Source organism: Akebia trifoliata, chromosome 3, assembly GCF_017979445.1.
Source record: "Akebia trifoliata isolate Shusen 1 chromosome 3, ASM1797944v1, whole genome shotgun sequence".
Taxonomy (NCBI): domain Eukaryota; kingdom Viridiplantae; phylum Streptophyta; class Magnoliopsida; order Ranunculales; family Lardizabalaceae; genus Akebia; species Akebia trifoliata.
In genome coordinates, this window is record NC_141377.1 from 2413639 (window position 1) to 2432039 (window position 18401).

The window sequence follows — 18401 nt, forward strand, 5'->3', positions numbered from 1 at the left end:
GAAGGGATAATAGGAAAGGTGCTAGTAAATTTTTTTTTTAAATTTATATTTTTCGAAAGAGAGTTTCTATTGCCACACCAACTTTTGCTAATGCCACTTCAAATGTGTGTTAATTATATGGCGATTTACACATGAATTGGGGTGGCATTAACAAAATTGGTTGGTGTGATTAGAAAATCTCTTTCAAAAATGTGGGGGACCCCAAAAAAATTCGTGGTGGTGCCTCTCACACGAGCCTTAAATCATAAATCCCTCAAAAGCCCAAAACTCTTCACCTCGGTTTCTCTCCCTCCTTTTTTTTTTTCTTTGTTGATAAGCTGTAGACTGTTGGACGAGTGATCACCATTCCAAAATCAAAAACTAAAACAAGCAAAACATCATCATGAGTTTCGAATTTCTGATTGAAAGCACATTACAAACACCCAAAATGCCTTCTTTCCCATTTCAAGATTTCCGGGAAAAGCTCTCAACCCACTTCAGACCTTGGGAAAGGTCCTTACATTTCTGGGTTCGAGCTGCTGATATCTATACTGGTTACAAGGTCCTCTCTCTCTCTCTCTGTTGTGGGATTTCAGTAATATTTGATTTCTTTATATGTGGTGGTGGGGTTTGTCAGGTTTTCCAGTTTCGAGTGAATTTCGTGAAAGATGCAAAGAAACAGGAGGAAATGTGGGAAAGACAACACGAAATTGCAGCTGAGAAGCTATACTCATTGTGTGCTGACCTTGGTGGGTTTTTTCTCAAGGTATTAAATTTCAATTTCTCTCATTTGGGTTCTCTCTCTCTCTCTCTCCTTTTTTATATTTTATCTCTGAGTGGCTCAATTTCTGTTGCAAACTTACGTTTTGGGTTACTTACAAAAACTTGTCTCCAATGGGTTTGGTTTCTTGTATGGATTCTGATTGAAAAACAAGCATTTTCGGATACCTCTCACGGATTTATTTTTTCAGGGTTTCATATTTTTTTTGCTTTTGATCATAGTCAGAAATTTTCTTCATACTTTCTCAAAAATTTCGTAAAATTCACCGATTAAGGGCTATTCGATTAAATCGATGAATCAATGAATTAATTGATGATTTATCAATTAGGAATACAGTAACATTTCTACCTTTCAACCTCAATATTTTAATTTTTCAATATTCATATCTCAAGAACAATAAGGGGTTTTTATGGAGGTCAAAGATGAAGGATTTTGTTAAGAAACACAAAAACATAATTTGTATATTCCTCGAAAATTTTCCGAATTTATCTGAATTGAATCCCACCAATAATTACTGACTTCGAATTTTGTTACTGTGCTAAAATTTCAAAGAATTGGTTGTTTTTGTTCAAAAAGATGCAGTTTTGGACTCTTTGAACTCTCCTTGAAATTTGGGTCTGGGAGGGGGTAGACTCTTGTGGAGTATGGGTATCTCTAATTTTCTTCCTAGATGGTAAAAATTTGATTGATTTTGATAGTTTAAATGATGGAATTTGAATCAGATTGCTCAAATTGTGGGGAAGCCTGATTTGGCCCCAGCTGCATGGGTGAGAAGGCTTGTTACCTTATGCGATAAAGCACCCGCAACCCCTTTTGAAACGGTCCAGCTAGTGCTAGAGAGGGAGTTGGGTCGAAGCGTTGATGACATTTTTGAAAGATTTGATGTGGAACCTCTTGGATCAGCTTCAATTGCACAGGTTCGTCTCTTTTTTGACTCTGTCGAACTATAAATTACGATGACTCAAATTTGAGAACCTAGAGACTAAAGTGGCACCAAAATAATTTTTAAATGAATCTCCTTTTTGCCATTGGACCGGTCAAATTCATCCCAACACTGGGCTTAGACCCATAGTTCAGTTGGTTTAACACATCGCAAAGCAACTTTGAGGTTGTGGGTTCAAGTCCAGCTTACCCATCAATAAAAAAAAATCATCTCAAAATGATCACCTTTTTGAAGATCCCATTAAATTCCCGAAGCTCGTAGCATTGGTTCTGATAAACCCACCCCAATTTATTGCTTCCCCTCCCTCAATAATGCTCACTTCTTCAACTCATTCCAAAAAAATAGAATGAAAATTCTCATTTGTTTAAATTCGAGAAATGTGAATATTTAGGATAGAAATCCAATATTTGCAATGAGAACAATGTAAGGAACTGTGGTCAATTTTTGGATGATGACAAGCATCTTAAAAATAGGAATATTGAGGATCGAACCAGTTCATCTGTCTATAAAATGGGATGGACAATTGATTATGTATCAAACCCGTTTGCCAATTTACCAGTTCAATCATCTGGTCCAGTCTTTGTCGAAAACACTGCATCAAATAGTTCATTATGTAGATGGTGGGTCTATTTCCTTTTTTGTTTGAGTGTATATTTTTCTCCAATATCAGGTGTGTATACCCCATTTAAGCTTCATGACCCTCTTATATTCATAGTTCTCCCCTTCTCCAATAGATCGGTCTTTTGGAGTAGTTGGTTAAAATGGTATCAGAGCGCTAGGTTCGTTTAGATCACGGGTTTGATTCTTTCCACCCTTATGGGTGAGGGGGAGTGTTGAGTGTATATTTTCCTCCACGCTCAGGTATGTCATACTCATACCTGAGTTAAGCCCCATGACCCTCTTATATTCATAGTTCTCCCCCTCCAACAGCTCAGTCTTTTAGAGTAGTTGGTTGTTAACACTTTTCATCTAAGGTAATTGTTGTATTACAATCATCATCATCTAGGTCTTATCACAAAGATTTGGTTGGCCAAGTGAGGGTATTATAGTGCTGCAATATTTATCTGAGATACAATTATTGTGCTTGTAAATGTAATTCCTCATATCTGTTTTCATGTTTGATTATAGGTTCATCGAGCTAGACTCAGAGGTGAAAAGGGTGATGTTGCTGTCAAGGTAGGGTAGACTAGGAATATTTTATCTTTGCAGCTGGATTGCATTTATGACTTTTTTGACTTCCATGTGCATTTTCAGGTGCAACATCCTGGAGTTCAGGATTTGATGATTACTGATATCCACAATGTGCAAGCTGTTGCTTTATATTTGCAAAAATTCGATATTCAATTCGACCTGTACTCTGTAACTAGAGAAATGGAAAAGCAGGTGCATATTATTTCTTTCCTAGTATTCGTGGTTAACATCATTACCTTCATGTTTTCATGGTTGGAACTTGGGATTCTGGTTTGATACATTTGGAAAGCATCTTTGAGGTCGTGGGTTTGGAACTTGAACTTGTTTTTGGATGCTGAATAGCTTTTGTCAGTCTAACCTGACTAATTAATACATACTAAAGAGGTCATGAGCTTTATAGGAGTTATCCTTTTCCCAAATATATGGGTTCAGCAGAATGAATTATTTTCATAACTATCATCAACAACAAAGCCTCGTCCCCATTTGGTACATTTGGTGCAAGTGATCACTGACAACATTACAAGTCACATGTGACTTTAGTCGCTGCCAAAATTACATGATATTTGTTTAACCCATTTGATTTTTGTCCGCATTTGATGAGACCGACTTTATTTTGATTGGCTTAATCGACCTCCAATTGTTCTAACAAGGCTTCGCTAAGTGATCCCTAACTTATTTTATGGTCTCAACATTCTTTTACCTTACACCCTAACCACTCAAGTATGATTCTCAATTCCAGCATTGCTCTCTAAACCAGTGCTATGATCAGTTGAGATTTCCCTAAAGCTGATGTGGCATTAAGCCTGTTTACTTATATATCAAAATGAACAAGCAAATGTATGAATATTGTGAATCAATATCCATTGTCCAATGTTTAGAGTTCATAACATCTATGGATCTCTTGTCATGATGAAGGTGATGAACTTTATCCAAAAAATGATTGTGGTGTCCCTCACGCTTAACTCTGATTAAAATTCTATTGGAAATTGGAACTCTTTAGGTGGTTTACTTGTAGATGGCTAAGAAATTTTTAGGGTGATTTCTTGGGTAGGTCATCTGATATGCTTTTTCATTATCATTTTCTTTATTCTATCATGAGACTCAAATGACCTAGATTTAGTAATTTATCTAATTCTTTTTCACATAGGTCTTGTTAAGATCCTTTAATACTGAATAATAATGCTCTTGCTTTTTCTGTTTGGGTGTGTTGTGCTCAAGATTGGATATGAATTTGACTTTTTGAGGGAGGCAGAAGCTATGGAAAGAATTCAACATTTTTTGCGGGTGAACAACAAAAAGGCGCCTGTTTTGGTGCCTCGTGTGATGCGGGACATGGTGACTAGGTATATTATGCCACAAAAGAAAGACTTATCGCCGTTTATATGGCCGTTACTTGAAATTTCTCTAGGAAAAATCTTGTACAATTCGTTCCAGTCTCATGAGACTAGGTGATACATGTTTGAGTATAATCTAATTTGTGAATGTCATATGTAAACTTCAAATAAAAATAAATTTTCTTGCCATGGACATTATCTGGTCACTTGGTTAGTCCGTCTTGTGTAATGTGTTGAGCAAAAAAAAGGGAAAAGAAACAAAAAAGAAGAAGCAATATTTCCATCTTCAAAATTCTGTTGAGTGGATGTGGTTTTGCAACATTTGCTGTGCTTGTGATACTTACTTTAGCAAGGCCTTACCTTGCTTCCTGCGAAGCACGTCTCTCACTAGGATGCTATGAACAGGATATAAGCAATTTGAAATCTTCCCTTGGAAACATAATTTTGATTTCAACAACAAATATTTTTGCTATAGATTAGGTTAGGGTTCCAATGTATTTATGAAAATGTAAAAGTAACCCCAATAGGTGTTAGACTAAGCGAAAGTTGATTGAGATGGTTTGGTCATGTGCAATGAGGAAGGTTGACAGCCCCAATTAGGAAAATGTGCAAGTTGAAGGTTCTAAAGTGAGAGGAAGACCAAAAAGGACAAATAGTGAGAGTGGATCTGAACACACTTGAAAACTAACAACAAACTTGACTTTAGACAGAATGGAGGAACATGATTCACTCCCCCAACCCCATATTTTTGGGATAAGGCTTTGATGATAATTGAATTTAAAACGCTTAATTCAATTGTTTTGCCTTATTATGCTTGCTTTTTACGTTTTGCCTTGTGAATAAATTTCTTATTTCTTATTAATTGCTTATGTTGAAGCATTATTTGAGTCATCTAATCAAGTGTTTTTCTGTTTTTTCAGGAGAGTTTTAGTGATGGAGTTTTTAAATGGTACCCCAATCCTGAACCTTGGTGATGAAATAGCTAAAAGAGGCATAAATCCAGGTGGTAAGATTGCAGCGGTTGCAAAGCAGTAAGCCCCCTAGATTATCCTAGAGTATGAAATCTCCTTTAAAAAAAAAAATTTAATTGTCTATTCACTTGATAATTGTTACTTGCCTGTATTTTATCTATTTTAGATTTTGTTTGTTTTAATCAAATTGGTCTTTTTCTTGATAAGATGAACATGCTTCATGTAAAAAAAAAAAGAAAACTGGTTTTACTTGCTCTAGTTTCATATCACATTATGATGTGATTTAAAGCCAATACCTTATCATTTTCCTAGTTATAAAATACGAGTATCCAAAAATATTTCAAATTTATATAATATTTATTTACTTCATATCTGATCATATAATGATAAATATTTGCTTGAAGGGATTCATCCGTATGATTCAAATCAAGTATAACATAATAATTGTATTACAAAGAAAGGTAGGTTGTTGGTAGTGTATATGTGGACTTGATCCATGTTATTCACTGGGATGTTAGGTTCAAACTGTCTAATATGGATTGTATGTCATGGATTCAATTCCAAGTTATATCCAGATCTGGGTCACACTGACAAAGTTGGATCCAGCTTCACTTCTTCCTAGATCTATCCCAAATCCAACCCATCTCAATGTGCTTGTTAGCTTGGGAATTTTCTTTTTTTAGGGGGCCTAAATAGTGGATTCAGTTACGCTATCTGAAATACTTCAAAAATGGGTGTTGATGTGCCATACCATATTCAGTACTTCAATTTAGGTAAAACTCGTGTCCATGCCACGTTGAGGCTATATTTATTATCTCTTTGAAAAACTCAAGAGGAATTTAGGGTTTTCTCTCATCTTCTCCACTGCTTTAAGAGAAGAGATGACTAAGGATTGTAGTCCAAGTTGAGCTCCACTAGCAAGAATACATATGTGTTTTTCTCCAACAATTTTGACATTGGAATTTTTATTTTTTGGAAGCATTAGATGGTAAGGAGGCACTTCACTTTGGGTACACTTTTCGGGCTTAACAGAGTTCTGTGGTTTTTTTCCTTCACATTGAATGGTTATCCACTTAAAATTCACAGTTATCTTTTGTGTAATTGCTTGCATTTTCTTTTTTTTACTTCTTGATCTGTAGAAATGAGAGTTTTTCCCCCCAAAACCAATAACCTTCCTACTATATTTCTTAAGTTTGGTTTTTCCCTTGATGTTGAAGGGTTATCCACTTAAAAGATTCACGGTTTTCTTGTATCTAATTGCTTGCAATTTTATTTATTTATTTATAGTTTCTATTGATTTCTTGATTCACACAAATGAGAGTGTTCCCCAAAAAACTGACTAGTTTCTACTTGTACTACTCAAATCCCTCTTTACCTTCTTATCATGCATTTTGTATTATTTTTTCTTCTTCTCATCATAAAGTCATTTCTCCTCAGAGCTAACCTCTTTTCCCATCACATAACTATTGTTTAGAATATTCATTTCCTAGACTTGGCCAAGTGAACTATGGCTTTGATTTGTAATTGTATCACTAGTTTGAATGGAATTTTCTTTTGATTTAACAGGACTTTTTGGAGCTCAATTGTCTCCTTCAAAGTTTGATGCTAGCATCATTTATTGTCTAAAATTGAGATAACTTTGAGAAACTGTATTGCTTGTTTGAATAAGACTTTCTTTGATTTTGTTTAACATATTTTATTCATTAGTCCGTTATTTTTGAACATAGAGCAAACCATGAGAGGACCATGATATGCTTCTCAATTTTTTGTAAATACAGGAACATCCTTAAAAGCTTGACACTAGCATATGGTCAAATGATCTTGAAAAGCGGTTACTTCCATGCAGACCCTCACCCTGGAAATATCTTGATTTGTAAGGGTTCAGAGGTAAGTGGGTACTAATGATTAAAACCATAGATTTCACTTTCTTCTTATCTTTTGCATTTTATATTTTTGGTAGACCATTAGGCCAATAATCAATTATGAAAATAACAAGTGTTTTTTATTTCATGTTAAGATGGAATTGTTTGACCCAATCATTTGAATCAGATCAGGCAGTCCTCTTCTCATGAAATATACTCTAAAAGCCCAATGCAAAAACAGAAAAAAAAAGAAAAAAAAAAGATTCTATTGCCACACCAACTTTTGCTGATGCCATCCTAATTCATATGTAAATCATCAAAGAATTAGCACAATCTTGGGGTGGCAATTAACAAAAGTTTGTGTGGCAATAGAAGCTCTCAAGAAAAATCAACCATGTTATTTCTGCCAAAAGAATGAATTTATTATTATTTTTTTGTGGTGCAACTTTTTTGTTTTATACTATTTCAGGTTGCCTTGCTAGACTATGGGCAAGTGAAGGATCTCCCCGACAACTTGAGGCTCGGCTATGCTAATCTTATCATTGCAATTGCCGATAATGACCTTACAAGAGCAGTTCAGAGTTATAGGTACTGAAGTTTATTTTCAAAATTAGCAAATGAGGTCCAAAGAAAATGACCTTCAAAGGAGAGAAAATCTAAGGTTGGATGGGTTGTAGTTATGGTCTACCAACAATTTTACAAAACAAGTGGTAAATTTGCATGGGATCATACCAACATTTTCTGGGTCCTATTGGCCAGCTTGAATAATTCTAACAATCGATATGCTGACCTTTTCTTGAGATCCCACTGTATTTTGATGATCCAGATGCATGTGGTGGTTCATATGGTTGTGGTGTTTCAATCGGGTCATTTGTGTACAACTCTTTAGGTGGAGCCCATTGAAAGGGCTGTGTCTTTGCACGTTTGCCATATGCCACTATTTTGTTAGTAGATCACGATCTACTTGACAATCAAGCAGTTATCTTGTGTTTCGTCTTTCAAAATATGGTTATAGAATTGATTTGGCATCCTTTTCACTACATGAGATATGGTCCATCCTTATCATCCTTTACTTTTATTTTTGTCAAGGATTAATGTTGGGACCATCTATTGGCACCCCAACTTTTACTTATTACACCCCAATTAAAATTATAAAAAAAGAAAAAAAGTCAACGGTTGAGAACAAATAAAAAATTTGGGTCCAATAGAAACTCTCTTTCTCTATTTTTTTTATAAGATTTCTATTTGTTAGTTTTAGGATTTTATATGGTTCTAATCCTAATTGTAAAACAACTGTTGAAGTTGTTTCAATGTGTTATAATGCTTTGTAATTTTGAAATAATAACTTGAACCAAACTTTTGTAAAGTTTCAATGGTGTATTTTAATATTTAATTAGGGGGTGATAAATAATTTAAGAAATTGAGGTGTAATATGTAAAAGTTGGGGCGCCAATAGCAGCCCCCTTAATGTTCTAGGATTGACTATGAAGTGTTTCTTTTTTCCTATCTTAACTTTACAGGGAGCTTGGCATAGAAACCTTGAGCACACATGAAGATGAACAGAAAGAAATGCTTAAATTGGCCCAAACAATGTTTGATACAAAATTGCCCCCTGGAGTAACAATGTTGCAACCATTTTCCGAAGATTCCTCAATCAAAAAAATTGCTGTTCAGGTAATAAAACGTTAATTTGCACACATTGATTTTACTCTTCATTTTGTTTTCTTGGTTGTGGTTACATTGTTAAACCTTTTTTTTTTCACCCTAATGCACTTGAAACACGAAAGAGTGCTAATATTTCCATTCTACCGTAGACTTTTCCAGAGGAGCTTTTTTCCATTCTTCGCACGGTGCATTTGTTGAGAGGACTTAGTGTTGGTATGGGTATCCACTACTCGTGTGCAGAGCAATGGAGACCCATTGCAGAAGAAGCCTTGTATGTCGCTGGGAGACTAAAAGGTTCCTGTCTTAACTCCTCTATCACATATAATCTCTCTTAAATTACAGATACTAGGTGGCATGTGCAAATACACATTTATCAAAAGGACTTATTTGTAATTTAAGATATTGATTGGATGGTTTTTGAAGATTACATTAGTAAAAGGGATACTTTTGTAATTTTGAAAACTATACAATGTGATTATACATTTGCGGGTTGCAATTTTTTGATTTTTTTTACCAAAATGACCATGTTACATTAAATCTATATAATAAAACACAACAGTGGGTCCTACTCTGCTATATGGATAAACATCCCACTCCAGTTACAATGGAGTGGGATCCACACTACTCACTTTATTGCTTTTCCTCCACCCCTTTTAACTTTATTGTCTTTGCTCTCCTCCTCTCCCCCCTCTTTCAATAATATCCTTCAATTTTTACCAATTTGCCTCTTTTACCCTCTTTTTCAATAATACCTTCTAACTTTACTTTCCTCTTTTACCCCTTTAATCCACTTTATTTGTCTTTCTTCTTCTCCCCCTTTCTTAATATCTCTCCAACTTTATTATTTTTCCTCTTTTATTCCCTTAACTTCTAAGATTTTTAATAATACCTCTTCAACTTTATTATTTTTTTGTTTTTACCCTCTTAATCTAAAAAAAAAAAAAAGCAGCAAGGACGAGCAAACTTTATTATTTGTCTTTCTTCTTCTCTCCCTCTCTTAATAATACCTCTCAAACTTTATTTTTCCTCTTTTACTTACTTAACTTCTAAGATTTTTAATAATACCTCTTCAACTTATTATTTTTTGCTTTTACCCTCTTAATCTCAAGGATGAGCAAACTTTATTATTTGTCTTATTTGTCTTTTTTCTTCTCCCCCTTTCTTAATAATATCTCTCAAACTTTATTATTTTTCCTCTTTTACTCTCTTAACTTCTAAGATTTTTAATAATACCTCTTCAACTTTATTATTTTTTTGCTTTTATGATATCATCATGATCGTCACTTTATGATAATATTTCAGGTAAGGAACTCCAGCAAAAGGAACATAAGCGCGGCTACTTTAAAAGAATACTTCGCAGAGAGTGATTGGCATTCAACGATGAATAGATGTTTTCAGCCCTCCACCTTCGCCCAAGATATACTGATCAGGACTCCCAATTTCGCTCCACTAATCCAAATCCCTTGATTTACTTTGTGTTTGTGTGCGTGGGGTTATTCTTCATTGTATTTATTGGTGAAACTTGGTGTCACCCATTTGAGCTGAGGCTACTCTGTAAGTCGGCTAAATTGTTCATTCATTTGATATATGAATTTAGATGTCTTGGCACAGCGATATTGTAGTCGAGCTTGTGTTTATTTTGATTTGATTAAAAGTAGAGCTTATGTCAAAGGGGAAGAAAAACAATGGAGGAATCGTATGAGAGAGAGAGAGGGGGGTGGGGGATGTGTCAATGCCCTTATCTAGTATGTTATATATAATTTTGTAATTGAACTGTTATAATAGAAAAGTTGGTGTGGCAATATAAGCTCCTTACCTTGTTCAGGATGGCCAACTATCTCGATATCATTAGTTTCATAACAAATGGGTGTCTTTAATATTGATCAAATCTTAGAATTTCTAAAATAAGGGGTGGGGTGTCTTTGATTGGTCTTTTCTTCCGCCGTTTTCTAGGCTTGATTGACCATGATAACCATGTGTGCAGCTTGGTCCGATGACTTTGGATTGATTTGTTGTAAATTGCGATTCGGTTCAAGGTTTGTATAGAATCGAACCAAATCGAAAACCGAACTCATAACGACTTACTACTTTTGACCCATAGATTAATGACTTTATTTTATGGATAAATGAATGAGATTTTTTTATGTATCGATTAATGACTTATTATATAAAATTTCATATTCATAATTTATTTTAATTAAAAATATGTTGTTTTCAAGCAGAATTATGGGGATATTGGTTCAGTTTTGATTCTTATTTAGTGGAATCGACTCATTTTAGTTTGGTTCTAATTCTACCACAATTCGAACCAAGTTTCACTCCTATCAATAAGAATAATTTTAAAAACATCTGCCTGTTAAATTGGTGATATTATTAGGTTTTACTCTTAGCAAAATGCAAAATTAAGTTTATCCCTCTTGACTGTAAGTCAACATTGATAAGGTTGCCTTTTCGATTTATTAAAGAAAAAACAAAGAATCATGACAATATGACTCACCAAGTGGCATACTCAATCGACTCCCTGACGTGGACAACTTCGGAAACCGTAGATCTGTACATCTTGGGATACACAATTGCACTTCCCCATAAAAAAGTGTATCCCAAGGGAGCCGTGTCTCCTGAGGTGTGCAGATCTATAGTTCACGAAGTTGTCCACGTCAGGGATCGATGAGTGTCCCACCTGGCAAGTCCTATTATCAGGACTCAAAAAAAAAAAAAAAAGTAAGTTCTTAGAAAAAATTCCCCTTAGAATGAAACAAAGCATATCATGCTTTCCCTTCATCTTGTTAGAGAATCAATAGGTTGTACTGTATTGCGGTGATCTCAATTAAATAGACATGTTCAGGAGTAGCACATGAAAGCAGAAAAAAACGAATTATTTCTGCCCAATATCACAACATTGGCCTGTACAAATGGTTGGAGATATGTCCTATAAATAGAGAGAGCCATGACTTCTTCACCCATAATTTGATGCTTTTAGTTCTCTAAACGGTTCGTTTTTGAATGTGAGAATTGGATGGAACCAAATCTTCATCTCTCTCTCTCTTGGTGGAGGAATAAGTTTTGGTTTCCTCCAATATCTCACCTTCAAAGGTTCAACCAAATATTATTGAGTATTCGTGGGGTTTGAAAGTTAGAATTGGATGAAACCAAATCCTTCGGCCCTCTTTTGGGTGGAAGAGAGGTTTGATTTCCTCCAATATCTCACCTTCAACAGTTTAACTTCATGCCCATTTAACAATGGATTTTAATTTGAGAATTGGATGAAAATAAACCTTTTTTTTTTTTCCTTTGTTGTGGAAATAGGTTTAGTTTCCTCAAATATCTTACATTCAACACTTCATGCTGACTGATCAAGAACTCAAAAGAATTCACTTGGCTAAAAGAAAGCTAATCCTTCATCTTTCATCAATGCATACCCATTGCATGGTTGATGTTAGTCGAATTTGATGAAATTACGATTCCTGCTAACTCTTCATTTTAATTACCAAAACGTTAACGGGCAAGGTTTTCTTCCCCAAAAGGACAAACCCGCTGGTTTGCATGAGTGTCGATCTTGTTAACAGTATCGAAACACCACCGAGATGTCAATTTAAAACCTCCAATATCGTTAACGTTCAAGTTTTCGTAATTAAAATGAACAGTGAGCCAGAATTGTAAATTTGGCAAAAGTTGGTCATGTTTTCGTAAATAGAGAGATTCTATTGCCACACCAACTTTTGCTAAGAGAACCCAAATTCATATGAAATCCCCAAAGAATTAGCACACAAATTGGGGTGCTCTTAGTAAAAGTTGGTGTGGCAATAGAAACTCTCTTTTAAATATAGCTAGATAACTCAGTTGACTCAGTGCATTTTTTTGCTCTGATTCAATCAATGAGATAGTTCCATCAAGTTTGGAGCCAAGTCACTTTGATATCCAATCGAGTAACGATGCTCGGCGAATTTTAAAACTATGGGCGCAAAATACTAAAGAGAGCTATTTGGAATACTTTCATTTATTTATCACACACCAACCATTTCAAATTAATTGATTTGGGTGTAGATATCTGATCTTTATTTATTTATACTAAAGCACCTCTTTTTTTTTTTTCCTTCTACAAAAGCATTATCCAATGGGAAATGTTCGGCACGAAACATTTTGCCCAACCATTTTTGTCCTACATGGGTTAGAAGTTTTGGAATGGACTGATTTTTGGTGAGGATGATGTCTACGGTGAGGAGATTATCATTACCAAAAATCAGCCCATTCCAAAACTTCTAACCCCATAAAAAATGTTTACAAAAAATGGACGGTCCACGATTTTTCAACTTGTAAACATGGGGCTAGAAGTTTTGGAATGGGCTGATTTTTGGTGAGGATGATCTCTACGGTGAGGAGATCATCATCACCAAAAATCAGCCCATTCCTAAACTTCTAACCCATGTAGGACAAAAATGGTTATCCAATACATGTCTTCCCCTCCAAATACCCTCTTATTGACTAAAATTTTCAGGGAACTTCAGTCAAAGAGGATTGAAATCAAGATATTTTATAAAATTATTTTTGTTTGACTAAAAAAATATGTATTTTCGAAAAATTTAGGATTTCTAATTCCTCAATTTTTTTTTTGTTTGTTTCTCTCTCTCCCTATTTCTCTCATTTCCCTTCATTTTCTCTCTTTTGAATAATTTCTTGAGTTTTTTCAAGAAATAGTCTCGAAGAAATCTCAGAAGATGACTTTGGTATCTCTTTAATGTTATTTGGTGTATGATATATAATTGATTTGTTACAAGTAAATGTTGATGTGCCAATAGAAGTTCTCTAATAGAAGGAATGAAAAATCCAATGGTTGTGAATGGATCCAATAATATGCCATGTGGGATTTAGCTTCATAAACACGTTGAATTCTTTTTTTTTAAGCTTTTGATGTTTTGAATTAGAAACATAAAATAAAAAATACTGAGCTGCCTTCTTTGGATGCTGCACTCAACACTGTGCTGACGTGGCAGTGTCTAGGGAATCATAATTTTTTTTCTTGTATCTCGAGGAAATAAAGCAATGGTACCCTGTACACCGCCACAACAGCGCAGTCTCCAGGGAAGTCATTGTTAGATCATAGGGTAGTCTACTCGCTCTGACTGAAACTATACCATTAATATTTACTTATCCAAGATAAATTTTGAGAGCTTCTATTGGCACCCCAACTTTTACTTATTTTTAATAGGAGCATAATAAGTAAACGATTGAGAATTAATAAAAGTTAGGGGTGCCAATAGAAGCTCTTGTTTTTTCTTTTTTTAAATTTTATTTTAAGGTTAGAATTCTATTTTTTTGGGTTTAAGGTCGTTATATGAGCCTATTCATAATGTGAAACCCTTTCCTTACTAAGATAATGAGGAAAAAGGCCTTACTAAGCCACATCCACCATCAAAAAACCTCAAGATTCGTAAAACAACTACTTGAGATCTTTTCGATGATGCATGTGGCTTAGTAAGGCCTTTTTTCCTCACTATCCTAGTAAGGCTAGTCGAATTCATTCATAATTGTAAACAACTACCGAAATTCTTTGAATGAATGTTATAATGTTGAAATTATAATTTCAACCGAACCTTTATAATGTTAAGAGTGGTGTGTTTTAATATTTAATTGGGGTGTGAAATAATTTAAGAAATTGGAGTGTAATAAGTAAAAGTTGGAGTGCCAATAGCAGCTCGCTAAATTTTGGGTGAAGAATTAATTAAGATAAATTGTAATTTTTCTCATAAGAAATTACAGGCCTCTTAGAGAAGTAATCTTATTTTGTGCCAATGAAGTGTTGAAAATACACTGACATGAATAATCTAACCTTTTTATATAACCAGAGATGCATAAGAGAACATTTCAAGCCTGCATAGATGCTTTGTGAAGATCACTCCATGAGCCAAGGTGCTAGAGCCGGTGTCCATTGACATATTTCACCTTCTTTGAACCAGAGACCTGCGGAAAGAGCAAGTGATCAGAACAAGCTTTAAGATATGAGTCACGATCCAGTACGGTGTCTCGTTCCAATACATAGGAACGATGTCTACGTGGCAAGCTTTGGTTGGAGAATAAACACATTAGGCTGTGTTCCCGGCTTAGTTAGAAGCCCGGGGAGTCTTAAACTCCAACGAAAGTATGTCATGTAGTCACCATTTCTATTTTATAGGAACAGGTCATTGGTCCTGATTCTTAATATATTATCTTACAACAGATGTTGCAATCTTAAGTAAACCAACACAGAATGTATCTTATTAGCATCTTTCAAAGCCACCAATATGAACCCAACACCTTGGATTCGAATGTGCTTGATCACCAAGCCAATTTCTTTCAACATTTCATCCACAATTTAGGATGGATACTTTGAGAATATACCCACACATGATGAACATCTTTACTATTATAACGAGAGAAGGTGGAGTAGAAGTGGTCTGACACCAAATTTTGGATCCCACAAATGCCTCCGTTTTTACATTTAAAAGTAATATAATCAGGGTCATTTTAGACAAAAAAAAACAAGAAAATTGCAATTCCTCGTTGATTAGTTTTCAAAATTACAAAAATATCCTTTTTACTATGTAATATTCAAAAACCATTTAATCAACGTTTTAAATTACAGATAAGCCCTTCTAATACATGAGCATTTGCACATGCCACCTTCTAGTACAAATAGATATTAGTATCTCCATAAATCAAACACATTCATATAACATTGCAGGTATATATTAACAGGGAAGAAATAGTAATCTGATCTCTCTCTTTTTGGAGCTAAATATTGAAGACCATATAACATTGAACGTATATATTAATTTTCAAATAGGAATATTGAATTTCTGCTTTCCACAAATTATGCACCTAAACTCCTCTTTTTTTTTTTTTAAATAGTTCAAATCCTGAATTTTATCAATAGTTGGGCAACCTTTTTAATTACCTGTTCTATTAATTTTTTTGGAAATAATTGAAACCTAAAACATATTCTTCTCCTCACTCATGTTTCTCTCTGTTACTAAAATGAACAAAATGGGTGTGGGTTAACTATCAGTAAAAGGACATAGAACATCTATGTAACATAGGTCCATTTTTTGGAAAAAATGATGTCTTCGACATTGGCCATGTGCAATGTAAGTATTACTTATATGTAAGACATAAGTCAATTAACAAATTGAGAGACTTTATAGAGAAGGAGAAATTAATTTTATTTGGCAAGAAATTGGAGAAATTAAGAATCATGAAAAGCTAGAACTAAAGAAAAATTATACTAGTAGATACCTGCAAAGCCCTGAATGGTTGAAAGCATTCTGAGGACCATGGAAGATGACATCCAATGTAAAACTTGGAAAATAATTAAAAAAAATACAAGGTCTCACCTATTTCACGCTTGCCGTTCTCAGGGCTGTCACTTCCATGAACGACATTCCTACACAAATGTTCATCATAAGACCTTATCTCTTGACAAGCAAAAAGTTACCAAGACTCAAAAGGACTAACCTTCCTGTTTGAACTGCTAAATCCCCTCTGATGGTACCTGGTTCAGCTTGAAGAGGATTTGTTGCCCCTATTAGCTTACGTGCTGATGCAACGACACCGACACCCTCCCAAGCCTTGACAACATAAGAGACACAATGATGTCTGATAATGGCTAGAATTCTTCAAGTTTAGATACATATGCACACAAAGAGCATGGAAAATCGTACCATACATACAACTGGGCCTGAAGTAATGTACTGGATTAGCTTGGGAAAGAAGGGCTTGGCGTTCAGGTCCTTGTAATGCTCCTGTAAAATACATTGAATCAATATTCAAGCATCCAAAGAAGAAGTATAAGAAGATGATTTTTTTATAATGCATCGATAACCATCAAAGCCCATAAAAGACACAAAAATGAATCGATTTATTTTATGCTTCTTTAACCATCAGATACACATCTAAACAATATCATTCTCATGCAAAGATCATAAACAAAATCATTTTTTATTCACCCCTAACAAAACATTATCTCAAAGATTTGGGGTCGGCTGGACAAATCTTGTATTCTTGTTCCTCCATTCCACTTTGTCCAAAGCTAAGCCTTTTTTTTTTTGAGAATTGAGGTCTCCGGGGCTCTTATTCCACTAGACTAATCCTCAAGGCATCTGCACTCCCCTTCCCCAACATGCACCAGGTAATAGGGTGGCCCCTAAGGGGGGGGGGGGGGATTCAAACTCAAGACCTCCGCTTCTTGAGGCATGATCTTGCCCTTCTCACCAACTCTTGGGGGCTACATTCCTTTATGAGACAAGCAATGCACGGGCATTACTCCAATTGTCACTTGGAAAAGCACCATTGCAAAGCACGATCATTTAAGCTTCAAGATAAAGAGATCATATTGAAACATTTCATCAAATATCATATGTTAGTGGAACCCTTATCTACTTAAAGGAGAAGGCTTCTTTGTTTGAGCCCGGGTTTGAACCAGGGACTTCTAGCGTGTGAGACTAGAGAGTGTTCATATAAAATTCACACAGAATCATCACATTTCTCACTTAAGAGACATAAAAGTTGAAATGGGTTCCTTTACGTTTGTTTAACCTTAGATACACCCAACAAATTTAACCCTCAGATTCTGCTTAGGAGACGTTAAAGCTGAAATGGGTTTCTTTTATCAACATAAAAAAAAAACAATAAAGGTGGGTTTCGAACACAAACCTCCGCCAATTCCTTGGGACATTCGAAAAGCTTCAAACCTGTTAGTTTAAACCCTTTCTTCTCAAACCGAGAAATTATCTCCCCAACCTGAAACAATCCAACCCAAACAAACACAATTCCAACAAAATTAAAATAATACCCAAATAAGCAGTTTTCCACTGAAAATTTCCTAAAATTCAGATAAAGAAGAAACTTGAAATACAATTCCAACAAAATTTGAAAAAAAAAAAAAAAAACCCAGATAAGCAGTTTTCTTCTAAAATATCCAAAAATTCAGATAGAAAAAAAAACTTACTAGGCCACGTTGAACACCATCTGGTTTCACCATAATGTATGTCTCTTCAACTTCTTCCTGAACCAAAAATTAAAAAAAAAAAAACAAATAAATTAACGAAGAAGAAAAAAAAAGGAGGGAAATTTAAATGGTTTTTTGTTGTTGTAATTTTAACAGATATTGAAGATGTAATGTGTGTGTGTGAGAGAGAGAGAGAGAGAGAGGTGACCATTGAAGCAACCAAGTGTGGAAGAAAGATGTGAGATTTGTTCTTCTTGGAGTGCAATTTAGCATGAGAGAGAGGTGGATAAAATGAATAAAGGGAAGATGGGTTGAATGCTGCTAGGTAGTGGGTGCGTAGGTTAAGCTTATGGGTGTAGGATAAGCTGCCATTTCTTTCAGTAGAAGGTGAACGAAGGGTTGACACACATGATCCAAACACGGCTACACTTTCCATCCTCTCTCTCTCTCTCTCTCTCTTTGTCTCTCTTTCTTTCTGAAAAAGAAACTATTGAATTTATACCCAAACGAATTTTACCAAAATGGACATATTTCCTTGACACCTCAACCTAACAACCTAAAAGGTGTCGTCACACGTGTTATGTACATGGTTCCATTTGGGGGACAATCGGGCCAATCCAATAATCATTGATCATAAGAAAATTTTATTGACACACCAATAATCTCTAAAGGCCATCCTATTTTAAGGGACACCT

General features: G+C 34.9%; 2 protein-coding genes across 4 annotated transcripts; one reads left to right on the plus strand and one right to left on the minus strand.

The window, feature by feature from the left end:
* Positions 1 to 294: 294 nt before the first annotated feature.
* LOC147405490 (Protein kinase superfamily protein) lies at positions 295 to 10370 on the plus strand. Of its 3 annotated transcripts, none has more exons than XR_015175976.1 (12): positions 295 to 541; positions 617 to 745; positions 1483 to 1677; positions 2832 to 2879; positions 2958 to 3086; positions 4113 to 4237; positions 5149 to 5259; positions 6978 to 7086; positions 7531 to 7649; positions 8582 to 8735; positions 8886 to 9020; positions 10029 to 10370. XR_015175976.1 is itself a non-coding variant. In XM_086433244.1 (12 exons), the coding sequence occupies exons 1-12, from the start codon at positions 383 to 385 to the stop codon at positions 10091 to 10093; spliced, it is 1488 nt and encodes a 495-aa protein (XP_086289370.1). In that variant the 5' UTR covers positions 295 to 382; the 3' UTR covers positions 10094 to 10370. The 3 variants fall into 3 exon arrangements, 2 of the variants coding, with proteins under 2 accessions (XP_086289370.1, XP_086289371.1); XM_086433244.1 differs by having other exon boundaries at positions 8876 to 9020; XM_086433245.1 differs by having other exon boundaries at positions 617 to 728; positions 8876 to 9020.
* Positions 10371 to 14488: 4118 nt separating this feature from the next.
* On the minus strand, positions 14489 to 18181 carry NDPK2 (nucleoside diphosphate kinase 2). Its single transcript, XM_086433246.1, has 7 exons — positions 17915 to 18181; positions 17707 to 17763; positions 17412 to 17498; positions 16421 to 16501; positions 16215 to 16327; positions 16094 to 16143; positions 14489 to 14684 (listed from the first exon to the last, which is right to left on the minus strand). Exons 1-7 carry the CDS (start codon positions 18140 to 18142, stop codon positions 14617 to 14619), a joined length of 684 nt encoding a protein of 227 aa, XP_086289372.1. The 5' UTR covers positions 18143 to 18181; the 3' UTR covers positions 14489 to 14616.
* Positions 18182 to 18401: the final 220 nt, after the last annotated feature.